Below are 16058 nucleotides of genomic sequence, written 5' to 3' on the forward strand. Positions count from 1 at the left end.
GTTAGCCAGGCTGATTTTGAACTCCTGACCTCAGGTGATCCACACACCTCAGCCTCCCAAAGTGCTGGGACTACAGGTGTGAGCCACCACACCCGGCCTCTATTGTGATAATGTTACATAACAAACAGCCTCTAAAATTTAGTGGCTTACATCAACAGATATTCTTTGTCCATGAGTCATTTAGGGTGACTCCATTTCAGGGTATATAATTGGGTTCAGATCTACTCCTCCTGTCCCTCATTCTATATATGCTTTTCTCATGGTAGATGATAGAAACATAGGAGATGAAATCAAAGCACACACATTCTCCATGACCAAGACCAGAAGCAACAAGGCAGGGATATGCACCACCTCTTCTACTGGGAGGCATTGCAAAGTCATGTGACAAAGGGTATGGATACATCTCTTATGGGCAGGGAGTGAAGAAATGGGAACAGTAACGTACTATAGCAGTATTTCAGCCCTATCAGTTCATCACTGAATTCACCGTCCTCTTTGATTTCTAAGTAGGTGAGCAGATAGTTCTGGTTTTTGCAGCTGGCCCTTCCCTTTCACTGTTTTCTTTCTTTTCTCTGACAAGTGACTTCACGATGTCATTGTTACTTACTGTGTGGGACCTCAGTAAACACATCATAGTCAAGCCACTAGCTAATAAACTAGGGCTTGACTTTTCATGAACTTGTTTTCCCAAGAACTTTGATTTACTAGTTAGCTAACTGTATTGAAAATGCTTCATTGAAAAATTGTTCTTGCTCAGCACAGCTTAATCTATATTCTTGGATTCCCAGTGCCAATTTTTTTCTTTCTTCCAATTTTTATATTAGATTCAAGCGAGTACATGTGCAGGTTTGTTACATGGGTAAATTGTATGTTGCTGGGGTTTGATGTATGAATTATTTTGTCAGTCAGCTAGTAAGCATGTACCTGATAGGACATCTTTCAACCCTCACCCTCGTCCCACCCTCCACCCTCAAGTAGGCCCCGCTGTCTTTCTTCCCTTCTTTGTGTCCCTGTGTACTCAATGTTTAGCTCCTACTTAAAAGTGAGAACATGCAGTTTTTGGTTTTCTGTTTCTGCTTTAATTCACTAAATGGCTTCCAGCTGCATCCATGTTGCTGCAAAGGACAGTATTTCCTCTTTTTATGGCTGTGTAGTATTCCATCGTGTATGTGTATTATGCTGTCTTTATCTAGACCACCACTGACGGGCGTCTAGGTTGATTCCATGCTTCTGCTATTGTGATTAGTGTGTAATGAACATACTCATGCATATGTCTTTCTGGTAGAATGATTTACGTTCCTTTGAGTATATACCCAGTCATGGGATTGCTGCGCTGAACAGTAATTCTGTTTTACCTCCTTTGAGAAATCTCCAAACTGCTTCCCACCACAGCTGAACTAGTTTTAATTCCCACCAGCAGTATATAAGCATTTCCATTTCTCCACAACCTTGCCAGCATCTCTTCTTTATGGACTTTCTAATAACAACCACTCTGACTGTTGTGAGATGGGTCTCTCATTGTGGTTTTGATTTGCATTTCTCTAAGGATTAGTGATGTTGAGCACATTTCCGAATGAACCATCCAGTTTGGCTTCATTGTTTTTTATTCTTTCATCTGAAGAACTCAAGGAAAGAAGTAAAAGACATATATTTGCCCTTTGATTTATTAATGAATGATGATGTCTTAGATCTCAAATACTTGCTAAAAATTTAGATATCTTTAGAGTACTTCTATACAGAAGCCAAAATGTTAAAATTCACAAATCTGCTTCCTTCATCAGTATCTTATTCTCTAAGGTTGACATTTGAATCCTAATTCCTAAAAATTGAATGTTTTGGTAAATCATAGTCTGTTCTTTAGACTACATTTCTTTCCTTCTTAAGAAATAATTGCGTATCAAAATAGCTATCTGGATGTATTTATCTGTGTAAAGAATGTGTTAGAGCTGTGACCAGATTGCATTTATAAATATTATTATAACACTACCATAAATTGAGTAGCACACAATATCAGTGGTTCAGCTTAGAGTGACTCATTTGTCAGTCCGGTGATAGTCATCACTTAGAAATAATTCACAACAGACTTTGAGGTCCTGGAGAGATGATTAAAAATAGGTGGGATAAAAGTACCTATTTGGGGAATTGTCTGGAATGTTTAATACCATCCAGATGACATCATCATGATCTGGTAGTATTAAATGTGACTCTGGCACTTTCCCAGACTATTCAGTTATTTTTTTTTTTAATTATTGCCTTAAAAAACAGCTCTGGGACAGTTAATGAAATGCTACTACATATATTGAAATCAGTAAGAAAACCCAGCTATTGTTCTAGAATTATATTGAGTTCTGATGTTTGAGACAGTATCTCATCTTGTCTGTAAGCCAGTATTGCCTCATGACATCTATTCTATTTTTGTCTTGAAGTACTGATTAAAGTTGTTTTTTGTTTTTTGGTTTTTTTGAGATGAAGTCTTACTCTGCCACCCAGGCTGGAGTGCAATAGTGTGGTCTCAGCTCACTGCAGCCTCTGCCTCCCAAGTTCATGCAATTCTCCTACTTCTACCTCCTGAGTAGCTGAGATTATAGGCGTGTGCCACCATGTCTGGCTAATTTCTTCTTTTTTTTTTTTTTTTTTTTTGGTATTTTTAGTAGAGACAGGGTTTCGCCAGGCTAGTCTCGATCTCCTGACCTCCTGACCTCAGGTGATCTGCCCGCCTTGGCCTCCCAAAGTGCTGGGATTACAGGCTTGAGCTACCACGCCCAGCCTAAAGTTTTTATTACTTAATCTTCTTTTCTTATGTGTACTTTTTTCCACTGGGGACTGAACTTTATTTCCTTATGGTTCCCACATTAGCATTTAGGACCATTTTCATAGAGGTGCTTAAATTTTTTGTTTTAATTTTTGCTTAATGGTACTGTACAGTTCACAGTTTCATGTTATTTTTCAGTGCTTTTTAAAAATGTAAATTAGAACAGGTCTTTCATCTACTTAAAGCCCTTAAGTGGCTATCAATATTTTAAGATACGGACCCCCGTGTTAGGCCTAGAAGTCCTTGCCTAGTTTGACTTTCACTTCTTCAGTTTCATCGTACGCCTTCCTCCTTCCCTGATCTTTAGGCGTTAGCCTCATTGGACTCCTTTCAGTTTTGTGAATGTGCTGCAGTTTTTTTAGGGTGCTTTTTTCCCAGTTGAAATAGTACCTTCAAAAAGAAGCCTTTCATGATTGCCCTGTCTACAATGGCCTCACCCAGATACTTTCCAGTTGATCATCCCTGTACCTCTAGCATTTATTGCCCCCTGAAATTGTAATGTTTATTTGTCTGCTTATTCATTGTCTTTTTCTCCACTCAAATAGAAGTTTCATAAGGCCAAAGTGCCAAGCATCGTGAGAGACACAAATAAGTCACTAAATATTTGTCAAATGGAGTTTATTCTTCAGACTCAAGTAGTGTAACTTTCTTTATTTGATTCCATGAGGGAGAAAGCACTGTGTTTTGAGATTGACCTGAAAAAAAGTCAGGACAGTTGAGGGCCCTGAGTCCTGTGCTACTGTGCTCATCACTCTTATATAATTGATTTTATTCTCATTGACTGAGATATTTAGGGTGCTTTTTAAGAGCTATACATATATATGGAAACTGGCAAAAAAATTATGGTTTTCTGTACATGTTTATCAGCCTTGATTTGCCCTATTAAATATTTCAAAATTAGAGTTATAAATTTCTTACTAATGTACATTTTATGTTGTAAGTACTAGGCTCTTATTTAATGCTGCAGACAGCATGATACTCTCATGTGGCAGGATAAAGAAATTGCTATGTGTGGGCAGAAGCCAGTAGGATAGATGTGGAATAAAACCCCCTTTAAGGGTTCTTTGCCATCAAGTGACAGTTGATGTGCAGAGCAATTTAAGGTATGACTCTCCCACCAAAAACAAAACTTGGAGTTTTTTACTGAGAAATCAGAGTAATCCAAGGCCTGAATAACTTGCCCAACATGACACAGCAGTGAAGAATAGAGCCTCGGTTCGAATTTATTTCTACTACATTTTTAAATCTTCTTAAGTAGAAAGAAATCTGGAAATGTATTTTACTTACATGTTTTATTAAAGATGTGGAAAATGTTTGAAGTCATCTGTTTGATATCTGTTACTGTCATCATATTTTATAATCTAGTAGCTTCTATGTGGAGATTATAAATAATTTTAGAAAAGTTTGACTATATTTGCTTTTAATTATTGCCAGAAACTTGGACATATAGTCTTGAAAGTCAATTGTAAATAACCTTGAAAACTTTCAACTATGTAACTAAAAATTCTCAGAAGACCATGGTTTGCTTCGGTGGTTGCACATAGCTTGAAGAACTGATTCAGAATCTAACAGATGCGAACAGCCTAATGTAGGGAAATTGCTGAAAGCACAATTAAATTGCCAGAGTATACCAGAAGCAACAATTTCCTTAATTTTTGTTGAACACACAATTTGAAATGATTATATGCTTACAAAAACAAACAGAGAAAAGCAAAGTGTTTTACAATCTGTAGTTTTATATTCATAAATATGTCTCAAGGTTAAAAGTTTAATATTATAAGTAGTATTATAACCTAATATTTAAAATTAAGGTAACCCATGTTATCCTAATTAATACAGAATCAGATACCTAATCCCTAATCCATTTTCTACTAGTGTTCACATGTCAGGTGGTACATATATCAGTGTGCTAAAAACAGTTCAGATTATTTCATCTAATGGGCCTTCCTTTCTTAGTAATATTCCAAGAGTGATTGGCAAGAACCAGCATAAGCTGAGCTGTCAAGCTTGAAGTCTTGATCTACCCATAAGAGGGGTATTTTGGCCTGGTATAGTGGCTTACGCCTGTAATCCCAACACTTTGGGAGGCCGAGGCGGGCGGATCATAAGGTCAGGAGTTTGAGACCAACCTGGCCAAAATGGTGAAACCCTGTCTCTACTAAAAATACAAAAATTAGCTGGGCATGGTGGCAGGCCCCTGTTATCCCAGCTAATCAGGAGGCTGAGGCAGGAGAATCATTTGAACCTGGGAGGCGGAGGTTGCAGTGAGCCAAGATCGCACCATTGCACTCCAGCCTGGGTGACAGGGTGAGACTCCATCTCAAAAAAAAAAAAAGGGGGGGAGTTTTTTCATAGTATCATTTTTGTACTGATTAGAAAAAAGAATTGTTAGAGGAAAAGATGAGTGTAGGATTGAAAATAATAGCTCTTCAAAATATTTTGAAGAGAGCAGATGAGCCAGTTTTGATTACCTTGTTAGAGCTTCGTCGTTCATAGTGGTCATATTCCTGAAAACACTGTTTCTCTTCAAATTTAGTAACTAGAATTGTGAAGTCTGCAGATTTGTGGGTTAGGAACCTCTTACCAGGATTTAACTGAGATTTTTAAAGAAAAAAAAGATTCTTTAAGCATAAAATATTAAATTGGCATCAATCTTTCTACTTTACTCCCAAAATTATAAATTAAATCCTTTTAACATAACATTAAATATTTAATTTCATAAATTATTAATCTTTTGTGCTATTATTCAGCTCCATCTTTGAGGAATGCTAGTAATCTCTGACTGAAGAACATGAGACTTAAAGATAGTCATGCAGAGATTCTCACACCCCTGAGACTTGAGGGAACTCAGCTGTCTGGGTTTCCTCCACTTCTTTAATAAGATGCTGGGAAGGCTGCCTCTTATCCCTGGGGGAAGAGAAGGGATACCACTAAGCAGCGACAACAATGATGATAGCAACTAACATTTATTGAGCATTTATTATGTGTCAGGCACTATGCTATGAAATGTACTTATCTATAAGTGCAGACTGAAAGCATTGATTAATTATACTATATATAACTTTAATCTGTATAACTTGGAATCTGCTTGTTGGGGCATCAGCCTTCAGGGTTGATAGAAGATGACTCTTAAATTTTTGAGGTTGACTGACTGACTGTAAGATGATAGTTATAGTGACTTAGAAGGAGGTAATGAAGTTTATAAAAAGAAAGATGAGCTCTGTCTTGATAACATTGCAGTGGCAGAAAGAAAATCTGTATAAATATATAATTAGGTAACTGTTGAAATGTCAAATATCATTGGCAAATTTGGAGATTATTCTTATAAAAATTCTAAGGAATGAATGAAATCTCCCAGGGCAGAGTTTCTTAACCTGGTATTGAACCTAAGATTTTATAGACCACCTTGAAATTATATACTAAACTGGGGACCAGACACGGTGGCTCACGCCTGTAATCCCAGCACTTTGGGAGGCCGAGGCGGGCGGATCATGAGGTCAGGAGATTGAGACCATCCTGGCTAACATGGTGAAACCCCGTCTCCACTAAAAATACAAAAAATTAGCTGGGCGTGGCGGCGGGTACCTGTAGTCCCAGCTACTCAGGGGGCTGAGGCAGGAGAATGGTGTGAACCTGGGAGGCAGAGCTTGCAGTGAGCCGAGATCGCACCTCTGCACCCCAGCCTAACAGAGCAAGACTCTGTCTCAAAAAAAAAAAAAAAGAAAAGAAATTATATACTAAATTGTATATGTGCATGTGTAGGTATGTATCATTTTTATTAGACTTTCAGTAGGGTCTGTGAGCAGAAGGCCCAAGGCCAGAGTGTTAAGATATCTTTTGACCTGAGTGATGAAAGGCACCCTGAGACAGGCACTAAATGAGAAGAGTGTGAAAAAGAACCAACATCATTCAGCTAAGAATAAAGCAGATCAAAAGTTAGCCACATGAAGGTGATAGTTTATATTTTTTAGAAATAATATTTCACTGTGTCGCCTAGGCTGGTCTCAGACTCCTTTGTAGTTATTTATTATGGTGCTTGAATCATGAAAGAAAGAGAAAAGAAAGCTGGGAAATAAACATATACATCTTAATGGTCATCATTGGAAGTGGCTAGCGTGCCAACTCCTTACTTTGAAAATTGGTACTTAAAGAGGAAGAATTAAGCATTCATTCTTCCAACCTATTGAAGTTTTTTTCAGAATAATAACTCTAGTTGACAAGAAAAAATACTTCTCTACAGAAGAATTTCACCTAATAAATGTGGCCAGGAATCAATTAAAAAATCACAATTTTGCAACCCCTAATGAAATCATTGATTCATGTAACAGCCACCAGTGAATACTAAAACTGTTAATGCTGTGGTTCTCAAAGTCTGGCCCCTGTTCCTGCGTCTTAAACATCACTTGGATACTTCTTTTAAAAATACGAAATCTCAGGCTCTTTCCAAAACCAGCTATGTCAGAAACCCTAAGGGTAAGTCCCAGTAAGCTGTGTGTTAACAAGCCCTCTGAGGGTTCTGACAATCACTGAAGTTTGAGAACCATGATATTAGGAGAAAGATTGATAAGAATCTTTATTTGAAGGATCAGGCTCTCACTCACAGTACTTACTGACCAATCTCAGCACTCCTAAAAGAAGAACCAGATGTTATATTCCTCTTAGTAGATGCACCTGTGATGTATTCTTGCCACTCCCAAAAGATATTAAGCCTGAATCTGTTCAGTCCTTTATAGAAACTATAGGAGACGGAAGAATAAGTTAAACAGTAATGTGAGGAAGCAGAGGACAAATCCAGAATGTAGGATAACCGACCCATTTTCTTCAAATCAGTGGCACAGGAAAAGGGGAGGGTGAGAGTAAGGGCCCTGTTCCGGTGTAAAAGGGCTCCAGAAACAAAATAAACAAATATAAAATGTTCATCTTGGTTTGTATCCTGATTCAAACAAGCCAACTATGGAGATTTGAATTCAGACTGGGTAGTAGATGATAATAAGGAATTGTTAATTATGTTAGGTTTGATAATGATATTGCACTTATGTAAGAAAATGTCATTTTTTAAGAGATACATAGAGAAGTATTTAGGGTGAAACAAATTGATGTCAAAATATGCTTTATGTTACATGAGGAAAAAACGGATAAATGAAGCAAGTATGACAAAATGTTGATAACTCAAATTTGGTTGATTTATTATACTATTTAATATAATTTTATGTATGTACAAAACTTTCATAATAGAAAATTTTAAAAGATATCTGTAACATAATATATTTATTAGAACACTTCTACCTATGCTAACCTTCATCACAGTGTATTGTAATTGCCTGTTTACCTTGCCTGTGCTAGTATTTCTCAAACTATCAAACTGTCAGTATTGAGTTTAAATTAGCCAGTCTGTTGCAGACCATGATTTTTGTAAAATGGCAATAAAAAATATTGACCAGAAAAGCAAAACTGGAGGGGTTATACAAAATATTACCTTAAAAGTTTTCGTTGTTAAAGTTAACAAACATAAAATTACATTTCACTTAGCAATCAGAACCAACATAAACATAGGGAACAGTTTCTAAAAACTGTATTATATTCATCAAAAATACACACATAAGCAGACATGAGAGCAATGTGGCTGTAACATCTGTCACCCCGTTGATCGCCAGCGTTGATTCAGCTGATCTGGCTGGCTAGACCGATGTTCCCCTTCCTCCCTCACCCCTCCACGTGCGTCCCTCCCAAAGCTGCAGGCTTGGTCGAAGAGGACAAACATCCCCAATAGAGGAGGACCGGTCTTTGGTCAAGGGTATGTGAGTAGCTGCACTGCCCTGCCAGAACCTCCAAACAAGCTCTCAAGAATACACACATAAACAATTAGTATAGACAGTTGCTATTAAATTCATAAGTTTGTTCTATAATCATAAGGTTTTTTTTTTTTTTTTGAGACAGAATCTTGATCTGTTGCCCAGGCTGGAATGTAGTGGCTCAATCTTAGCTCACTGCAGCCTCCCGGATTCAAGTGATTCTCCTGCCTCAGCCTCCCGAGTAGCTGGGATTACAGGTGTCTGCCACCATGCCTGGCTAATTTTTGTATATTTAGTAGAGACAGAGTTTCGCCATGTTGGTCAGGCTGGTTTCGAACTCCTGACCTCAGGTGATCTGCCCACCTCGGCCTCCCAAAGTCCTGGGATTACAGGTGTGAGCCACCGTGCCAGGCCATAAATTAGGTTTTTAATGTGAAACATGAGTGTGCTTTTTGTATGTTAACTTCAAGACCGTGTACATTAACTTGAGCTTGGATTATGTTCCTCAAAGGGGGTGATACATGCCTAAACAAATTTTATTTGCAGCCACAGGTTTCTGGCTCACTTACTTCTATTATGGATTTCTCAGCACATGTTACAGTTTTCAGGGATACCTACACTGCAGAAATGGTAAAGCATGGGGAAGATAATGGTACCCTGGAATGCCTGCCGAGATTTTTACCTGAAGAGTGAAAGTGCCACTTCTCTAGATAGTTTGTCTCTGGAATTTAGATCATTTTTCTCACACTGTGTGTTATACATTTACTGATATGTGATGATTCTGGCTTTACATGGTAACTTTAGATTCAGATATACCATGCCTTTGTTTTTCAGACACTGCCCTTCCTGATACCACGTTTCAAAGTTTTTCTTTCCCCTTGCCTGTGGTTCTCCCAGTTTGGACTGATAGCTTCAAAAAACAATAACTACAGATTCCACTGTGCTTCCAGGGACTCATATTGTGATCAGTAGTTTGGGGTTTCTTTCTATATATGTAAACTTGCACTTTTTCACATTAAATCTGTCAGATTTCTCTGTGTTGCCAAAATCTCAAAAATCTTTCCCACTAACCTCCACTGACTCAGCATTTTCATCAGGGAAAAAAAAAGTTTTCTATCTGTACAAGTCAATCATTTGTCCATGAAAAAATGGTCTCATTTAGAGGTACAGCTTAAATAGCATTTTGTGTGGAATCTTAGGAAAGGTATTATTAACTACTCAAAAGTTATTTCTTCCAGAAAGCATATTGCATTCTCCTCCGTAGGTTATAGTTGCCCAAAGGTCCATATTTATAAGGGACTTCCCAGCTCATCCAGTGCAGAAGTGAGCCTCTGGTTTGCTCTTGTGCAGGGAAGGCACGTTGTCTACTTGCCAGTTCTTAAACATAATCTGTCTCAGTTGGCAGCTTGGACATTTTGACTGAAAATTATGCATGCTTGTTCTTAAGTGATCTGTTCTCCTTTAGAATTATGGATAGCTACTATGCACGTTCTGCAAAGGCAAGGGGAAGATGTAATGAGCTGACCATCTCAGTTTCTGATGCTAACCCATAAAAAAGAATAGATAAAATGTCCACTTAAATTTAAAGCCTGTAATATTTAGAATATGGCTAATCAGCTAAGTACTCAGAATTATACATAGGATGCTTTGTGCTTATTGCTAAGCATTGCAGAGTACAAAAGAGAATAAAACGGTTCCTGTCTTCAGGAGGCTTAAATGACATTGTCTTTAATACTTCAAAACAAAACACTATATGTTAAAGCAGTAGTCCCCAACCTTTTAAATGGCACCAGGGACCAAGTAAGTGGAGGACAATTTTTCCACAGACCCAGGATGGGGAGGATGATTTGGGGATGAAACTGTTCTACCTCAGATCATCAGGCATTAGATTCTCAAAAGGAGGGCGCAACCTAGATCCCTCACATTTGCAGTTCACAATAGGGTTCGCATTCCTATGGCAGGGGACCGCGTTCCTAACAGGCCATGGACCAGTGCTGGTCCGTGACCCAGGGGTTAAGGACCCCTCTTTTAAAGTTAGCGCTGTGTGTGTACACATGTGTGTGTACCTTGAGATATTTATTATACGTATGTGGATTATTACATACAGTGTGAGGCAGTGTATGATAAATGACAAAGTGTTGAGAGAACAGGTTATTTCTGTTTGAAGTGATCAGGGACTATTTAAGGGCAAGGTGTCATTTAATTAGAGTTTTGAAAGGATGGTTAGGGTCTGGTGTGATGGCTCACACCTATAATCCCAGCACTTTGGGAGGCTAAGGCAGGAGGATTGCTTGAGTCCAGGAGTTTGAGACCAGCCTGACCAAGGTAGAGAGTGAGACCCCATCTCTACAAAAAATAAAATATTAATAATTAACCTGATGTGCATGCACCTGTAGTCCCAGTTACTCGGGAGACTGAGGCATGAGAATTGCTTCAACCTGGGGAACAGAGGTTGCAGTGAGCCAAGATTGCACCACTGTCACTCCAGCTAGGTGACAGATAAGACTCTATCTCGAAAAACTAAAGAAAAAAATATATAGTAAATATTGAGAAGGACATGAGCCAAAGGCAGGGAATTTAAAAACCTGTAAACTAGTAAACACTAGAGCAGAAAACATGTGCAGGTGACTGGGAATACTGAGTCACTAATACAGTTCCCTAGTTAGGACAATTATGTTAAATTTAAAAGTCTTTCAAGATTTGTGTTGATCAAAAGATAATTTCAGAGGACTTTCAGATCTTTGGGTGAAGTGTTAATGAGTGGTAATGTTTAGTTTTATTGAACTGATGTACATAGTTACGTAGAATTAATTTTCAGGTAAGCTGCTTTAATAAAGATTATAACATTACATAAAGATAGTGTATCTTGCAAAATGTATTTGTCTTATAGTTTAGAGAATATGGTTGTCATGACAGTGTTTGGTTTAGAGCACAAGTCTGCATGTTCTTGGGTAGATGAGAATTCCTTCCAACAGCTCAGGGCGTGAATTATTTAAACTGTTTCCAGGTATCACCATATCTCATGTTACAAGTGGTTTGTATAATAATTGCATGAAAACAGTGTTTCAGAAAAGATGTCTTCTGTGTGACGAGATGTCAGATACTTCATTTATTTCCTCTGTTTTACATAACTTTTAGTTTTTTAAAGTGTGAAATAATAAGCTTTTCAACAAATAGAATACCTAGACTTTAAAAAAATTATGTTGAATTGTACTGTGAATATTATGCTGCTTGCTGCTGACTGGTCTTGGGCTGTCACCATTTGTTTGGACTGCAGTGAAATATGATTAGAAATACTTCTCCGGGCCAGGCACAGTGGCTCACACCTGTAGTCTTAGCACTTTGGGAGGCCGAAGCAGGAGGATCATGAGGTCGGGAGTTCGAGACCAGCCTGGCCAACATGGTGAAACCCCATCTATACTAAAAATACAAAAATTAGCTGGGCGTGGTGGCAGGTGCCTGTAATCCCAGCTACTCGGGAGGCTGAAGCAGAAGAATCATTTGAACCTGGGAGGAGGAGGTTGCAGTGAGCTCAGATCGCGCCACTGCACTCCAGCCTGGGAAACAGAGTGAGACTCTATTAAAAAAAAAAAAAAAGAAAAAGAAATACTTCTTCAAAGACAAGAAACTTGGAAAACACCATATTACTTTATCACTAATTATTGTTTTTTAAAAAACAAAAAAAAAACTTTTTTGTTTGTTTGTTTTTTGAGACAGTCTCGCTCTTTCACCCAGGCTGGAGTGCAGTGGTGCGATCTCAGCTGACTGCAAGCTCCGCCTCCTGGGTTCACGCCATTCTCCTGCCTCAGCCTCCCGCGTAGCTGGGACTACAGGTGCCCGCCACCACGCCGGGCTAATTTTTTGTATTTTTAGTAGAGTAGGTTTCACCGTGTTAGCCAGGATGGTCTCGATCTCCTGACCTTGTGATCTGCCCGCCTCGGCCACCCAAAGTGCTGGGATTACAGGCGTGAGCCACTGCACCCAGCCAAAAAAAAAAAATGTTTTGAGGAAAAAAATTTCCTGACTACTAATAGTGGAGTTATTTTATTTTGGTGACTAATTCTTAATCCTCTTTTCATTTACAGACTATCTTGCTAATCATGGCCGGTTAAATGAGTCTGAAGCCAGGCGAAAATTCTGGCAAATCCTATCTGCTGTTGATTATTGTCATGGTCGGAAGATTGTGCACCGTGACCTCAAAGCTGAAAATCTCCTGCTGGATAACAACATGAATATCAAAATAGCAGGTAACTGGGACACAACTGGCTCTAACATGATCCGACGTGAGCCACTGCACTCAGTGTGTGGAAACAGACCTGCAGGCACAGATTCAGCAGCGTTTCTACCTGATGACATCAGGCTTTCTCAAAGTCCATTTTATTCATTTCCTTAGTTCTGTGTGTAATTAAAAGTAAGGGAATGAGCTCATTATTAATATACACAGGTCAGAGCTACATCTGGCGTCTGATGTGTCCAGATTCCGTTGGCAGGGGGCTCTGCTGGAAGAGGCACATTCGTCTGAATGTCAGAGTGATTAGAGAGAGGACAGGGCTGGAGGAGCAATGCTGGTTGCTGGTACTCTGGCCTGCTCTCCTAATTATGACTGATGGCTACAGCCAGAAGCAGAGAAAAGGCAAAGGAAGTGGTGGAAGTAGAATGAGAAATACTTGAGACAGAAAAACACCTTGCCTTGCTCTGATACAACAGGGGTTTGGTTTATTATATGAAAACTAAGTTGGGTAGAGATTAGTTTGCCTGTTTTTCTCTTTGCCTTTTCACAATTGTAAAATGTTTTCTTTTATATTCTCATTTTCTATATTTACATAGTCAAAACTCTAATTCACTCAATAAATATGTATCAGGTACTGTGCTATGTTAAGTACAATATGATATGTGGAAATCATTTCACAACATACCCATATATCAAAATAACATGTTGTACACCTTGAATATATACAATTTTTGTCAATTACACTTTAATAAAACTGAAAAAATACAGTATGATAGTTGCAATTTTAAAAGTATATACAAACTGCTGTAGGAGTATAGGTGAGGGAACAGCAGGCTACCTGTAGAGTCAAGGAAGCTTCACAGAGAAGGAATTATTTGAACTTAGACTTGAGAGAGAAGTTAGAGAAGCATGTCAGAAAGATAAACAGAAGCAGAATGTTGCAGGCAGGCAGACAGAGATTGGAATGGTGGGGAACTGTAAATTCAAAACTGGTAACATGTAAAATCTGTAGGCATGCGGGATTGATACAGGGGGAGCAGATAGATAAAGACCGGAATATGAAACATCTTGAATGCCATGTCAGAGATTTCAGAGTTTATTCTGTAGGTAATGGGGAATCTAGCCTACTGAAAATTATAGGGCATGGATGGGGGTAAAGTGGAATTGGGATAACATGATTAGATTTGCATGTCAGAAATATGTCTCTGGCAGCAGAGTTAAGATAGGTGGGAGATGGCCAGGCGTGGTGGCTCACGCCTGTAATCCCAGCAGTTTGGGAGGCCGCGGCGGGTGGATCACGAGGTCAGGAGATCAAGACCATCCTGGCTAGTACAGTGAAACCCTGTCTCTACTAAAAATACAAAAAAATTAGCCAGGTATGGTGGTGGGTGCCTGTAGTCCCAGCTACTCAGGAGGCTGAGGCAGGAGAATGGCGTGAACCCAGGAGGCAGAGCTTGCAGTGAGCCGAAATCGCGCCACTGCACTGCAGCCTGGACGACAGTGCGAGACTCCGTCTCAAAAAAAAAAAAAAAAAAAGATAGGTGAGAGATGTGGGTGAGGTGGAAGACAGGAAGACTAATAAGGAATCTAGTGCAATAGTCCATTTAAGAAAACATGAGTCTGAACTACAGCAGCAGCAGTAGAGGTTGGTAGAGGTTGAAGGTATGTAAGGGAGATTTTGTTTGACTTGGGTTTTGAAGAAGAGAAAACACGGGTTAAAAGCTTAGCAAAGTTGCACATGGTGGTGTTCTGTCCTAAGATTGTTAAAGAAGAGCAGGGAAACATCCAGATGACCGGGGCTGACCAAGAAATTATTAATTGACCTGTTAGGTTGGATACTCATTGAACTCAGTAAGTTTAGGGACAAAGTAGCGTCCTCGGTTTGCTGTATTATGATATAAAATATAAGGTAAAACCCTCATGTTTGTACATCGAACTGATTTGTTTCTGTGCCGTTTCCCATTAGGTTTTGTCTTAGGCAATTAGGGGAAGGCAAATAATTTTTATTCATTTTAAATGTCAATATTGCATATGTTACAGGATATGTAATGGATTTTCCATTCTGTAGTCTTGTGATTTTTTTTCTAATGGGATTACCTGAATAAGACAAAGTGTTTTTAAGTTAATTTGTTATATTCATTTGTGTGTGTGTGTGTGTATATACATATATAACACATGTATATACATATATATAAAGATTTGTATCGATTTGTCATTTTTGTTGTGAAAATGTGATGCATGAAATTAGAATGCTTTCATAGTTTATGTGTGTTCACTTCCATTTGTTTTTTCCCCTTCCTCTGCTTTTGGACCTTCCATTTGGTGCCATTTATTTCACTCTTGTTTGCCAACCTTCTGTAATGAACTTCACTGGGATATTTTGGTTAATGCTCCTTGAAAGCACCGGCTGCCCTAAAATTGTCTTTTTCAGAGAAAGTCTTTCTTTTTTTTTTTTTTTTTAAGTCCTTTGCTCTGTAGAAAGAAGGGGGAAACTCCTGCTTCACCTTTACATTCCCTTATTATCAAAACAAAATATTTGCCAAAACAATAGCCCAAAGGAGTTCTAGGAGTTTTTTGTTTTGTTTTGTTTTTCCAAGGGAACCTTTTTTTTTTTTTTTTTACTTTAAGTTCTGGGATACATGTGCTGAACGTGCAGATTTGTTACACAGGTATACATGTGCCATGGTGATCTGCTGCACCTATCAACCCGTCATCTAGGTTTTAAGCCCTGCATGTATTAAGTATTTATCCTAAGGCTCTCCCTCCCCTCCCTCCCCGCCTCCCCTCAACCCCCAACAGGCCCCTGTGTGTGATGTTCCCCTCCCTGTGTATATGTGTTCTCATTGTTCAGCTCTCACTTATGAATGAGAACATGTGGTGTTTGGTTTTCTGTTCCATTAGTTTGCTGAGGATGATGGTTTCCAGCTTCATCCATGTCCCTGAAAAGACATGAACTCATTCTTTTTTATGGCTGCATAGTATTCCATGGTGTATATGTGCCACATTTGCTTTATCCAGTCTATCATTGACAGGCATTTGGGTTGGTTCCAAGTCTTTGCTATTGTAAATAGTGCTACAAGAAACGTAAGTGTGCATGTGTTCTAGGAGTTTTTTTAGACAGAGAAAGGTTATAGGTATGTAAATCATGTGCTGTAGGAATTACAAGGTGCTGTCACTAACATCTCAAAAGAAAATGTCAAAGTAAGACACCAAAGAAACTTGC

General features: G+C 38.7%; 1 protein-coding gene across 2 annotated transcripts in view; it reads left to right on the top strand.

Moving 5' to 3' along the window:
- SIK2 (salt-inducible kinase 2) overlaps nt 1-16058 on the top strand; it is a 125471-nt gene that overhangs the window by 71429 nt on the left and 37984 nt on the right. For both annotated transcript variants that reach the window (XM_011976974.1, XM_011976975.1), the window contains exon 4: nt 12690-12851. In XM_011976974.1, coding sequence (XP_011832364.1) covers nt 12690-12851 — 162 coding nt within the window. The remainder of the gene's footprint in view (nt 1-12689; nt 12852-16058) is intronic.

The sequence above is a fragment of the Mandrillus leucophaeus genome, unplaced genomic scaffold (genome assembly GCF_000951045.1).
Source record: "Mandrillus leucophaeus isolate KB7577 unplaced genomic scaffold, Mleu.le_1.0 Scaffold172, whole genome shotgun sequence".
In the NCBI taxonomy this organism is placed as follows: Eukaryota; Metazoa; Chordata; class Mammalia; order Primates; family Cercopithecidae; genus Mandrillus; species Mandrillus leucophaeus.